The sequence below is a fragment of the Cervus elaphus genome, chromosome 16 (genome assembly GCF_910594005.1).
Source record: "Cervus elaphus chromosome 16, mCerEla1.1, whole genome shotgun sequence".
Lineage (NCBI taxonomy): Eukaryota > Metazoa > Chordata > Mammalia > Artiodactyla > Cervidae > Cervus > Cervus elaphus.
This window is the reverse complement of record NC_057830.1, coordinates 10,929,361-10,943,099: the sequence shown is the minus strand read 5'-3', so window position 1 is coordinate 10,943,099 and position 13,739 is coordinate 10,929,361. Positions and strand designations below refer to the sequence as shown.

The 13,739-nt window shown below is 44.4% G+C and overlaps 1 protein-coding gene across 3 annotated transcripts in view; it reads right to left on the bottom strand.

Annotated features, from left to right (window-relative positions):
* Positions 1-13,739, bottom strand: part of SUSD1 (sushi domain containing 1) — a 130,242-nt gene that overhangs the window by 13,588 nt on the left and 102,915 nt on the right. Inside the window, exons 13-15 of one of the 3 annotated variants that reach the window (XM_043927935.1) lie at positions 6,804-6,900; positions 2,871-3,129; positions 164-203 (exon numbers count right to left, since the gene is read on the bottom strand). In XM_043927935.1, coding sequence (XP_043783870.1) covers positions 164-203; positions 2,871-3,129; positions 6,804-6,900 — 396 coding nt within the window. The remainder of the gene's footprint in view (positions 1-163; positions 204-2,870; positions 3,130-6,803; positions 6,901-13,739) is intronic. The other 2 variants (XM_043927937.1, XM_043927936.1) reach the window with 2 other exon arrangements.

Here is a 13,739-nt window from a genome sequence, read left to right as displayed (position 1 = left end):
GCCACTCTGATTCCACGAGCTCCCACCACCCCCATCCTTTTCAGCTATGGCCAGTCAGAGATGTGCTTCCATCATCTGTGACAACTTAAAAAGAAATCTCATTAACAGACACTTGATGCTGCTGAGTGAACAGAGGAGAAATGAGGACAGAAAATGGTTTTACCTTTTACATGAGCCCAGACTGCACAGGTACTTCTTCTCACCTGTAAAGGAAAGTATAGCAACATATATAACTGGGCAGCATGTGACATCAGTTTAAATAACACCCCTTAGGTTTTTATCTCTTATTTTGGACAACATGATGTTTAATGTCTCATCCTGGGGACTTACCTGTTGCTTCAGTGGTTAAGATAGCATCACCAGCTCAATGGACATGAATTTGAGCAAACTCTGGGAGACAGTGGAGGACAGAGGAGCCTGGCATGCTGCAGTCTATGGGGTCACAAAGAGTCAGACGTGACTCAGCGACTAAACAGCAAAAACAATCAGTGGTTAAGGCTCAGGGGTTGCTGGTTCAGACCCTGGTCAGGGAACTAAGATCCTGCATGCTGTGCAGTGTGGCCAGAAAAGAAAAGTCTCATTCAGCTGTGACATCTTACGATCTTGCCTCATGATCACCAAGCATTCCAAGTGTCTAGCAGGGCAACAGAGACAGAAGTGACCCTAGGAATGACGACCCTAAAGCTTTCCAATGGCTCTCAGGAAGCACACACTCCAGGGAAAGAGCAGGGATGGTGGTGAAGTCCATTCCCCTTGCTAGCTCTCAGCACCTGGCACTGACTGCCTGGAGAATGACGCTGAAGAGGATTCCAAGGTCACATCCAGGTTCCAAGGTCACATCCAGGTTCAGCAAGATACAGTGATGCATCTTATGGGCAAGGCTATGAGAAGGTTTGGGATTACAAACACTTCACTTCTCTAGATGACAGTTGTTGAGCTCAGTTTTCAGTCATGTCTGACTCTTTGTGGCCCTGTAGACTGTAGCCCGCCAGGCTCCTCTGTCCATGGAATTCTCCAGGCCAGAAATACTGGAATGGGTTACCATTTCCTCTTCCAAGGGATCTTCCCGACCCAGGGATCGAACCCTCCTGTGTTTTCTGCATTGGCAGACACATTCTTTACCACAATGCCACCTGAGAAGCCTCGTGTCAAGTGCATTTAATAAGAGATAATATGCAAGAGTAACCAGTGAAGGGTACATTGCAAGACACTGGGGAAGAAAAAGGACCTCAAACAGCAAGTCTGTTACTAGGAAACTGAGTATATTAAAGGAGAGACATTGACAGGGTCAGATAGAGAAGGGAGCTCATTAAAATATAGTGCCTTGATCAGATGTACATTTTATAAAACTCACTATGGCAGTAGCATGGGGCAAGGGTATAGGTAGAAGAAGAGGCAAGATGATGAGTTAGAAAATTGCTGTTCAGACAGGAGATGTCAAAGGCTAAACAGTGCTAATGAAAGAGAAAAAGATGGTTTTAAATGGCATTAAGGTGACATAATTGACATAATTTGATAAAAGACTACATAAGAAGATAAGAAAAAGACGAGAAATATTCCTAGATTTCTGTATTGGCAACTAGGAACATGGTGATGTTACTTAGTGGGGCAGATACATAAAAGGAAAAGCAAAAAGAGGGGACTGGAAAACTCATACTTCCCAATTTACAGAGTTCTAGTAAGGGCAGTACTGGCATGTTTGAAGTGCAGCCCAAGCTGACTAATACACCCTCCCAGATCAAAGTCTCAGCCTGAGGCAGCAGCTCTGAGCAATCTCTAAATTGCACACACACTCTACCGCCAGTGTTGTCTATGGCTAGAGATACCAACTCAGAATCTCCAGGTGATATTCTAGCAAGGAGGCCTTGTCTCAGTCATAAATACCTCTCAACAAGCTAAGGGCAATATATTCTGGACTTTAGTCTTTCAATTCTTAATCCCTACATAATTGTCACAGAACACCACCAGACCTTTTTGCTACTTGGACATAGTCTTAGTTTTATATCAAGCATGATAATGGCACATTTGACTTGTGTCCTATAGAAAATTTAATAGCATGTTTCAGTTTCAAATATGTGATGAAACTTACATGCAAGATGCCTCAAATTCATCAGTCAAGAGATGTTTCTATTAATAGAATTTTTCTAGTTTTCATTGCCAACCAATATGAATTGATATCAAACTTTGAGTTCTCCTAGGGCAACCATGACAATGCTCCTTCCAGAAGCTCTTCCACCCCTGACTGATCGATCCAGCTCTGGCTATTCTGCTTGTCCAGATCATTATAATTATTCATTCTATAAGGAGTATACATGTCTCATGTTTTCATGTTTCTCATGCTTCTCATGAGTTTCCATATCTCAAGAAAGAAGCACTGCTAGAAACACACAGACTCTTTAAGGACTGAGAGATGAGAGTGGGGCTTACGCAATAGCCAGGGAAGTAACGGAAGCAGAATAGAGCCAGAAAATAGTGCTGAGCATGATCTGCCCCTCCCTCTTGCTTCCCAGAGAATGAGGGAAGGCAGCAGCCTGGCAGGAGTACAGGGAAGTGGCAGAAAGACCTAGATGTGCCACTCCAGCTCAGGCTTCCGCAATGCAGTGGGATGAGGGCATTCATAAAGCTTAGGAAAAAACAAAACAAATTCAGTCCAAACACAGATCCAAACAGGTTCCCCCAGCAAGTTCAGAATATCCACCTCCAGAAAGGTTTCACCTGCCCCTCCTTTATAAAGTGAAAGAGTTCAACACATGTTTATGGTTCTTACATGCAGTGTTCATCTCAGATATGGGGAAAACAAATGTTCAATTATTTAAATTTCACATGAAGAGGAAAATATCAAATTCACAAGAGTTTTTAAAGAAATATACCTCATCCCATTCACTTGTGATTCGTAATATAATGCAGTAATCATGCCCTGTTTTCAAGGGTGCATTATAATATTTCCCATAGTACAGCCTGTCTCCAATAGATATCTCCATGGCATCATCGGGAATATCCTTGGCCAGCAGTTCTGCAGTCACGTATCCACTGGCCTCAGAAGCTTTGCTAAAGAATGAAGCAGCTTCTTCAGAATCACAAGCAAATGTGCTTTGGAGGGCCAAGGGAAGCACTAACACCTGATATGAACTGTAAGAGAAAAGAAAATGTCTATCAGACCCTTGCTTGGGTTTGGGGGGGGGGGTCATTCTTTCATTTATTCATACTTATTGAGCACCAGCTATGAGATCGACACTTTGCTAGATGCTGGAGATACAACACTGGATAAAAGTCCTTGTCTGTGTGGGCTTCACGATCTGACAGCTCCAACAGTCATGGAACTCCAGTTGGAACCAACAGTGTTCAAGCTTCATGACACTGGGGGAGTGATTAAGTTCTGGCTGCAGATGGCTACCTGGTAAACTGCCTGGCGCATACGTGTCATAAAGTTGATCTAATCAGTGACTTTTCTCGTGGGCAAACAAAGTCCAGCTGGGGAAAGGGTTTAGCAGTCACATGGAGGCCTATTGCCTACAGGAGTTAGTGCACTAAGTCTGCCAAAAGACTCCACGTAATCACATGAGGAGCCTAAAACAGAATTCATGTGACAGACACTCCCTCCAGTTCATGGACTGATACCGAAGTTCCTATGAAATGAATGAGAAGCATGGAGTGCAAAGTCACCATGAACTCATCTAGTCTGACAATATCCTTCAACAGCTGGAAAGGGAAAATCTTGTATGTTCCCTACATGTGGACAAAGAAACACACTAGCAATCTGGTTTCATTTTATCATGTTTCAGGATTATTTATCCCACCAAACAGAAAAATCTGTCAGTGAAAGAAAGTGTAAGAACAAAAACACTCTGAGAACAAATCACAGCTTCCTTTCTATTTCCATCTGTTTGGGCTCATCTCCTAGTAAGTTGTGGGATGTCTGCTTTCTCTATCAGGCTTGATAGTAAGGACTTGAATGATTTACTACTGCATCTTGCAAATCTTTGCACAGTTCTTTGGCTACGACTGACTTTTCTTGAGTTGAAATTTCAGTAAAGAAGAAAAACATGCATCAGGACCAAATATGATTAGGATAATTTCCCAAACTCATTAGCACATGTAATTCTATTTTACCAGTAAGTATACACTTCCTGCTCCACATTCCTAATGCCCCATCTCCTGCTTCCTAAGAGCCCATGAGTTACTAGGTTAATAGCAGGTGTTGGATTTAGAAAGTATCCACCCACCAGGCTCCCCAAATTCCTAGGTGTCCTCAGGCCCCTGATTTCCACAAAGTTTCTGGATTCACTTTCAGCAACAAGCTTGGGACAAAAATGACAAAGTAAAGCCCGCAGGGCAATGCTTTGTCACTGCTACCACCAGTAAACATTTACTAAGCCTCACTGCCTACAAAGGAACACCTTTAACAACAAACTTTCCTGGGGACTTGAAGATGAAGACACCCCTATGAATCACAGACACAGGTAAAAAAGCAAACGGGCAGCAGGCTCCATGCTGTCTGTAAGCACATCTTCAAGTCCCTCTCTTACCATGTAGGTAGTGATGTTCAAGCGCAAGTTCAAGGCTCATTTGAATTCATCTGTTTCTGAACATTTCCCAGGAGAGGTACCATTCAAGAGGCATAAAGCAGTCTCCCCAGTTAGTATGATCATAACCACCCGAGTCGCTTGATAATTGTACAGATTTCCAGCCCCCGTCCCAGACCTACTCAATCAAAATCTCCAGTAGATTCTGAGAATTCATGTTGCTGATAAAGCACCCTAGGTGATTCCTGGAATCTAGCAAGTGTGGGTGACATAAGCAAGAGGGGAGCCGGGCTACAGGCTACATCATCCTCCAAAGATGACCCAGTTAGAGAGGGGAGGCGTGGGGCCGGAGCCCCTGCTCCACCGAGTGCCCAAACCACTGCCCCACGCCCCCATCGTGGATAATGCACACGGCAAACTCTGGGTTGCCACCCACTGGCAAGGCTGCTTCCCCCAGCTCAAACCAGGTAGTCGGGCCAAGGAAACCACCCCAACATCTTAATGGTAATCAGTGCCGATGACACTGGGGAAGCAGTCATGGCTGTGGAGAGCATGACTGTTCCAGAAGGACTTTTCCCCTCTTTCTCACCACCACCCTCCCCGATGACTCACAGATCTCCACTTCCTGTTTTGGAGGCACTGGCGGGCTCAGAGCACCAGGGTAGACTGTCATTTGGCTTTTCCTTCTGCCTTACATAATTACCTGGCCTAAATATCACGTCGGTATTGCACATTCTCTCAGGCACTGAGGTCACGACTTCCACTCTCCTTCCAGCCACAGAATTACAATGCCTTCCAGTAACTTGTCAGGAATTAAGACACAGAACAACTTAGGCCATACATATGCCTGCAAAGACTTTTGAGCACTTACTGAGCTCAAACGAACAGACACGAAGAGCCCAAGTTTCATTATAAATGGACACACAGATAATTTTGCTAGACTTTCTTTTGACAGTTTTGTGATATCTCATGACTTTTACCCTGATTGTACTGTAGGGTCATTAGACTGAAGGGTCAGGAGAGACATAGGTAGTGTGGGTTAGGTCAAGGAAGCAGGTTATTGCCATCTCCTCTTACTTAAAGTTAATTTTTATTGGAGTATAATTACAGTGTTGTAATAGTTTCCATGGCACAGCAAAGTGAATCCGCTATACATCGACATACATCCCCTCTTTTGTGGATTTCCTTCCCATACCTGTGCTATACAGTAGGTTCTTATAAGTTATCTATTTTGTACATAGTAGTGTATATGTATCAGCTGCAACCTCCCAATTCATCCCACCCTTCTCTTTCCCTCTTTGGGGTCCATACATTTTTTTCTCTATGTCTGTGTCTCTATTTCTGTTTTGCAGATAAGACCATCTATCCCATTTTTCTAGACTCCTGTTAGGAAGTTGCTCATCTCCCCAAATGAACATCAATCTTCCTCTCTAAAAAGGGACTATTTCTGCTTTCCTAACCCTGCCACGACCTGTGTAAACAAAAAGCTTAATTGAACACAACGTAGTCCACCACCTGAGGTAAATTACTTCCACCCTAATACCATCTGGAGTCCCAGAAGCAGTTATTAACAACACAATGCCTTGCCCACATCTCAGTACTTGAATGAATTAAAAGAATTATCCAAATGACTCTCCCAGAAACCACTACATACACCCCAAGGTCACCCTTAAATAAAGGAAAACACATTCTGTCTTTGGTAAGTGAAATGATGCTCCTGATCCACCATCACTAATGGATATACCTGGAGGCCTGAGTGCAAAGGACACCGCCTGACATGTCACAGGCACCCCAGCCAATGCTTATTCAGTGACCAAAGGAGCAGATTCAGTTTCTCGAGCTCAGCTGCCCAAATGCTCATCTCTGGTCCCTTAAAAGTCTCTCTATTCACTAAGGAGGGTGACGGTTGGAATTAAAGGCTCAGTCTGTGCCCAGTGAGTGAAAGTTGCTTAGTCGCGTCCGACTCTTTGCGACCCCATGGACTATACAGTCCATGACATTCTCCAGGCCAGCATACTGGAGTCGGTAGCCTTTTCCTTCTCCAGGGGATCTTCCCAATTCAGGGACTGAACTAGGGTCTCCTGCATTGCAGGCAGATTCTTTACCAACTGAGCTATCAGGGAAGCCCAGTCTGTGCCCAGGGAAACAAAACAAGAGGCCCATTGCCTTAACTACTGCAGCGTAGCCGCCTAAATAGAAGTCTCATCCTCACTCAAATCAGTGTTTCCAAAACACTTCATGGGACCCCTGGGCAGCCATGGGAAAGAGGCCTCTACTCACCTGATGGGTCCATTTTTCTCCGTGGCTTTCTTCAGTCGCAAGCGTGGTAGAGGCCCTCCATGCACAGTGAAAAAGTCTACTTCCGGAAGGGGAGGCTCTGAAAACATGTTGCAAAGAAGAAAACGGATGTGATCAGAACAAGCAGAGACATGAAGAAAGTGGTCCTCATGGGACATCAAGAGGAAAGTTTTCACGAAAGAAGTGATGGGCAAATTCGGACACAGGCTCCAACACAGGCGAATCCTGAACACATGAGGCTAAGAGAAATACGCCAGACAAAGAAGGACAAACATTGCATGATTCCACTTGCGTGAAATCTCTAGAACAGGTAAATCCATAGAGACAGAAATACATTGGAGGTTGCCAAGGGCTGAGGGTGTGGGTAGGGAATGGGGAGTTATTGCTTAATGGTCAACATAGTTTCTGTTTGAGGTGATGAAAACATTTTGAAATAGATCATGGTAATGGTTTACAGCACTGTGAATATACTTAATGCCAATAACTTGTGCCCTGAAAAATGATTAAAATAGTACATTTTATGTTGTATATCTTTTATTATAATTCTTTTAAAAAGTGATGTCCCAGCACTAATAGAAGGTGGATGCTGTGGTCATTTCAATTATCTTAGAAGATAGGTTCCTGTTTGGTGAGGAGACCAGCATATCTGACTTCTAAGATCCTTTGGGAAAAGTTTATTATTATTATTAATTATTATTATTTTGGCTGCTCCAAGCAGCTTGTGGGATTTTAGTTCCTTGACCAGGGGATTTTGTGTGTGTGCATGATTATCCTTTTATTTATTTTTATTTTTAAAAATTTTTTTTAATTAATTAATTTAATTGGAGGATAATTACTTTATAATATTGTGATGGTTTTTGCCATACATCAACATGAATCAGCCACCTGATCAGGGATTGAACCTGCGTCCTTGGCAGTGAAAGCATGGAGTCCTAACCTCTGGACTGTGAGGGAATTCCCTAGACTTCTAGAGCCTTTATAATCACACAGCTGTCTGTCCTTATCTTGCTCTCCCCAGCAACCAGATTTCCCAAATAGTTACTTCATAGGGAGGAGAATGCACTGGTTGGTTGACACCAGGGTTCCATCATCTAACTGGGAGTTACATACACAATATGAACATACCGGCCACCACTCTGCCTTGGGGGTCACACAGATAACATGTGTTGGGCGCCCGACACATATATAGATGTGTCCTATATATGCCTCATCTCATCTAATCTTCTCAACAGTGCTATCAAGTGGATGAGAGTTATACAGAGAGATAGGAAGAGAAAAAATAAGATATGAAGTCCCCCCAAAATTCCTCTGAATGCTGCCACAGTGGAATTAAGAACTAGAAAGCCAAAACAGACGCTCGAGACTCTTCAACCCAATCAGAAAATAGACTTGGAGTAGAAATTCTCAATTCAAATTATAATGAAAAAAAGGTTTAGAGCTTCCAAGACAGATCTTAAAGCTCTACTGAATATGCTATTTACACACTGCCTTTCAACAAATATTTACTAGCCACCTCTATGTGAGGCTGGGAGAAACAGCCATGGAAGACATGATTTCTGCTTTCCAGGAGCTCAAAGTCTGATAGCAGAGTCTTGTAAACAGGTGGTGCTTGGAGCTACAATAATGGGAGTGGTAGGAATGCGGGGGAAGAATGCCTGACCCAGGGCAGTGGGGTGAGCCTATCAAATACAGAAGCTGATATACTCAGAGGCGGGAGGTGAGAGAGTGCATGCAGAGAGAGAGGAGCAGGAGTTCAGTGTGGCCAAAAGATTGAGTTCCAGCTCAGCAGAGGCAGAAAATAAAGTGAGAAATGTAGGACTTCCCTGGTGGCACAGTGGATGAGAATCCGCCCGCTAATTCAGGGGACACGGGTTCGATCCCTGGTCCAGGAAGATCCCTCATGCCGAGGAGCAACTAAGCCCGTGAGCCACAACTACTGAAGCACATGTGCCTAAAGCCTGTGCCCCGCAGCAAGAGAAGCCGCCGCATTGAGAAGCCCAATCAACACAAAAAAAGGTAGTCTCCACTCTCTGCAACTAAGGAAAGCCCGCATGCAGTAGGGAAGACCGAGTGCAGCCAAAATCAAACAAATAAGTAAATAAAAGTTAAGCGGTCTAGGTCAGATCTGAGGTCCTGTAAATAAGGAGAAGTCATCTAAAGATTCTTAGCAGATGTATATTTTAGAAAGACAATTTAGACTGCCAGCTAGAGGATGAATTGGAAAAGAGCAAAAGCATAGATTGTCCAAAATCTAGGTAAGAAGTGTCTGAGGCCTGAAGCAAGTGATGGTGCTCACAATGGAAAAGAGGGGGCAGATGGAGGAGATACGTGGGGCAGAGACGGAACGGAGGGTGGTGGAAAATAAGGAAGGGGAAGGAACCTGGGCTTTGGTTTTGGTCACTGAGTCAGTGGTGATGTCATTCATCAAGGTCTGGGGGAAGGTTCAGCCGCAGCTCACTCCTAGACCTGTTAAATTTGAAGTCTTTGTGAAACCGTCCAGCAGGCAATTAGAAATGTGGTCCAGAGCTTACGAGCAAACTGTGATGGCGACATGGAGTCAGTCATCAACAGAAGGGGCTTCCCAGGTGGCACTACTGGTAAACAACCCACCTGCCAACGCCGGAGACATAAGAGACATGGGTTCAATCCCTGGGTCTGGAAAATCCCCTGGAGGAGGGCATGGCAACCCGCTCCAGGATTCCTGCCTGGAAAAATCCCTTGGACAGAGAAGCCTGGTGGGCTACAGTCCATAGGGTTGCGAAGAGTCAGACACGACTCAAGCGACTTTGCTCACACGGCGGCCCAGAGAGATGGTATAAAGGCATCTGAGAAGAAATGAGGGCCCAGAGTGGACCACCGGGACACCCAGGAATCTAAGACCAGGTGGACAAGGGAGAGTTTCCTGTAGTGTTTATTAAACATTAAGTCTAGAATTTCTTCCAACACCATGCAGATACAGTGGCCGTACAAATCATGTTTTCTGTAAATCTGTGGCATTGTTAAAGGCCCTGGGGGTGACTTGGAACAGCCTCTACTTACAGTTAACACTGCACCCTACCGTACTGAAAGGTCCACCACCTTTCCAAGAGGCAGCCAGAAAGAAATTCTATAACACCCCTGAGGCAGACAGTGGCTAGCCTCCTGCAGCCAGCTAGCAATGGGGAGAGGGGAAATGCAGACTGACCAGGTTCCCCACCTGGTCAGGGAACATGAACATTCCAAGTATCTCTACACTCAACCCTCAGGCTATTGCTGAAAGGCCCTTTCATTGGTGACATTTCGTCCTCGCAGGAAAGCAAGTGGTTTTTATCACACATTTCCTGTTTTCAGCCCAGAGGGAGATTAACTGTTTACTCTTTTCTGTGTGAGAACCCTCCTCGGGGCTCTTTCAAGTTATTCCTCTGTTTGCTCTTCTCTGAGATGAATAATTCTAGGTCCTCTAATCTCTTGGGGAACCTTTTAAAACCACCTCACCCACCCCAGGAACAGCAGAACGAAGCGCGTGCCCAGTTTAGGGAAGGCGGGCCCACAGCAGGGCAAGCAGGCCTCCCCTGGTTGTTCTGTGCCACATGGCCCCTTTTCAGCCCCAGCATCGTCCGTCCTTCCAGTTCTAAACAGGACACAACCATCCAGTTGATTCAATCAACACATGACTTCTAGACTGCTTTCTGTTCTGCCTGCTCCCCGCCTTCCCCACCTTATAAATAGTCTGTTTTTTCTCTTGAATGCAAAAGCCTGAAGTTGAGTAGACTGTTTCTTTGCTGCATTTTTGAGGTTAAATAACCTTAGTGAAAGTCACTCAGTCGTGTCCGACTCTTTGCTACCCCGCAGACTATACAACCTATGGAATTCTCCAGGCCAGAATACTGGAGTGGGTAGCCTTTCCCTTCCCTTCTCCAGGGGATCTTCCCAAACCAGGGATCGAACCCAGGTCTCCCGCATTGCAGGTGGATAACTTTACTTCTAGCCATATTTTCCAAGGTGCTGTGTCCCATCCCCCAAACTGCTGTCTTTGACTGGTCTGCTCTCCTTTCCATCAGCCCATTACTGATTTTAACCAAATCAGACCCAAGGCAAGAAATGGGTCATGCCTGGGCTGGAGTTCTTTCACCCTGAGTATGTGAGCTGGGGTCAGACCCAGAAGGAAGACATTCACTGCCCCTCCAAGATGCCAACAAAGTCCATTCTCTCCTAGAAGTAAGTGACAAAAACAATTATGGAGGCTGAGAAAACTTTGAAGATTCAGGAGAAAAGCAATGAGGCAGAACTTGTACCCCAAAATATTAAATATATTACAAATTTACAATAACTAAAATAAGAAGGTAAAAGCACGGGATAGGCAAAGCAATGGAAGAAGCTTGATAATCAAGAAAGAGACCCAAATAAATAAATGAGAATATAGTGTGTGGCATGGACAGTCTTTCCAAAGGTGATGGGGAACCTGGCTGATCATTTGGGGGAAAAAAAGTTACCATGTAAGTTTAGCCTTATACCACACATCTAAACAAATTCCAAATGGATGCAAGCTAAAATGTGAAAAGCAAAATTGTGAAGAAGCATTAGAACACAGTAGGGAATAAGAACTGATCTGATTGCAAAGTGGGAAAGGCTTTTTCTTGGCATGACCCGAGGCAGAAACGATAAAAGAATCAATAGAATTGATTGCATGAAAACTTAAAATGTCTGAATGTCAAAAAGAACATTGAAAAGAAAATTAAAGAGTACATAACCTGGGGTTCAATACATATAACAAAAGATTACTATCATTAATGTAGGCAAACTATTAAAATCAATGAGAGAAAGGAAGTAAACAGAAGTGCAAATGTGTTACTCCTCTAAGACCCACTAAAATGAACAGAAAGTAAAGGAAAATTTTGTCTGCACCAAATTTAAGCAAAGGTCCCAACCTTATGCTATAAACGTCAAGTAATTTCAAGGAACTAACACACATGAATATATAAAAGTAAAGATACCCCAGAGGTTCTTTTCTAATCCTCAGCACCTCCTAATTGGCCCACGCCCCCCACTCAATGTGAGTGTGTTAGTTGCTCAGTCGTGTCTGACTCTCTGATCCCATGGACTGTAGCCCACCAGGCTGGCATGATAAATTGAAATTGACAGCAATGGAGAACATAGAGCTTATGCCATAAGTCATCAGGTATCCCAAGGTGAGCTGCAACTCCCTTGTCAGTAAGGTTATCAGACTTGGTTTCCCAAAGAGAAGGAACCATCTTCTTTTATCTTTATCTCCTTTATCACTTAGCACCAGTCTTTGTACATAACCAATCAATAGGTATTTGCTAAATTAATTGTTAAGTTTCAGTATACCTTTCAACCACCCCAACACACAGAAACCCTGCCTCTTAGGCTTTTAATATAAAGAAACTTTCCCATTCATATTTTATAGACAGCTAACATTAATATAGGATGGGCTTTCCAGGTGGCACTAGCAGTAAAGAATCCACCCACCAATGCAGGAGATGTAAGAGATGTGGGTTCGATCCCTGAGTTGGGAAGATCCCCTGGAGAAGGGAATGGCAACCCACTCCAGTATTCTTCCCTGGAGAATCCCATGAACGGAGGAGCCTGGTAGGCTCTGGTCCATAGGGTCACAGAGTCTGGACACGACTGAAGCGACTTAGCACTCACACAACGCTAACATAACATTGTGAAAATAACACATCCAGCCCGCTTTCCTCTGTGGTGGGCCATCTTGTCTCTGTGGGGCCTCAGAGGGGGTGCAGAAGCTTTCAGTGAGAAGAGCGGGGAGACATCCATCCTTACCAGTCATTTCCTTAAGGGGTTGGGGGTTGATCTGAAGCTAGAAAGTAGCTGGGAGATTTCTGGGGACTAGAGGAACAGCTGACCCTTGGAGGTATGGAAGGACAAGTGTGCCTTCATCCTGGGCTGACCTAACATGAGGACCTCAGACATCAAGGAATCTGTGTCCACGAAAGACTCTGAGAGAGCCTGGACAAAGAGGGAAACAGCTGGGATGAAGGCCAGCAGGAGTCAGGGTGGTACCCCGCAACCAGCCTGCAGAGATGATGCCCTCACTGAGGACACAGGAGTTCACAGCCCTTAGATGGTTTGTGGAAGAGAAGCCCATGTCAGGAGAACTCAAGATACCTGGTCCCACATGGTCCTTTCCTGAGGACACAACAGTAAAAGAGGAGGTGTCAGAGGTGGGGGCAGTGGTCCCTAGTCCTGTAGTGGGAATCAGAGCTATCCTGACTGGACCTCTCTGCGAAAAGGACAGTCCAATAAAGCTTGGGACACACCTGAGTTTTCAGTGGCTCTCCTGAACATCTGAAAAGGTGCATTCTTTTCCTTATTACGAATACAGAGAGGGGAAGTTCTCGTGTACGTTGCCAGTCTTGGCACTGAGGATAGACTTAGGAAGAAATGATTTCTTCTACATATTTGTTTCCTTTTTCTCTTCCAGCACTCTTGGTTCCATAATGACCATTCAACCACAGATGATCACCACATTGTGTAGAATAAGTGGTTTATCTACCTGCAGGTACTTGCTTTCTCTCTCTCTTTCCTCCTCTCTTACCCTCTCCCTCCACCTCTCCTGCTCTGATTTTCTCCTCTCTCTAAGAAGAAAATTTTGCCTATAAGCTTTTTGACTTGGAAAATCTAGGTGCACATTAAAAAGCAGAGATATCACTTTGTCAATAAAGGTCCATATAGTCAAAGCTATGGTTTTTCCAATAGTCATGTACAGATGTAAGAGTTGGACCATAAAGAAAGCTGAGTGCTGAAGAATTGATGCTTTTGAACCGTGGTGTTGGAGAAGACTCTTGAGAGTCCCTTGGACTGCAAGGAGATCAAACCAGTCAATTCTAAAGGAAATCAACCCTGAATATTCATTGGAAAGACTGAAGCTGAAGCTCTAATACTTTGGCCACCTGA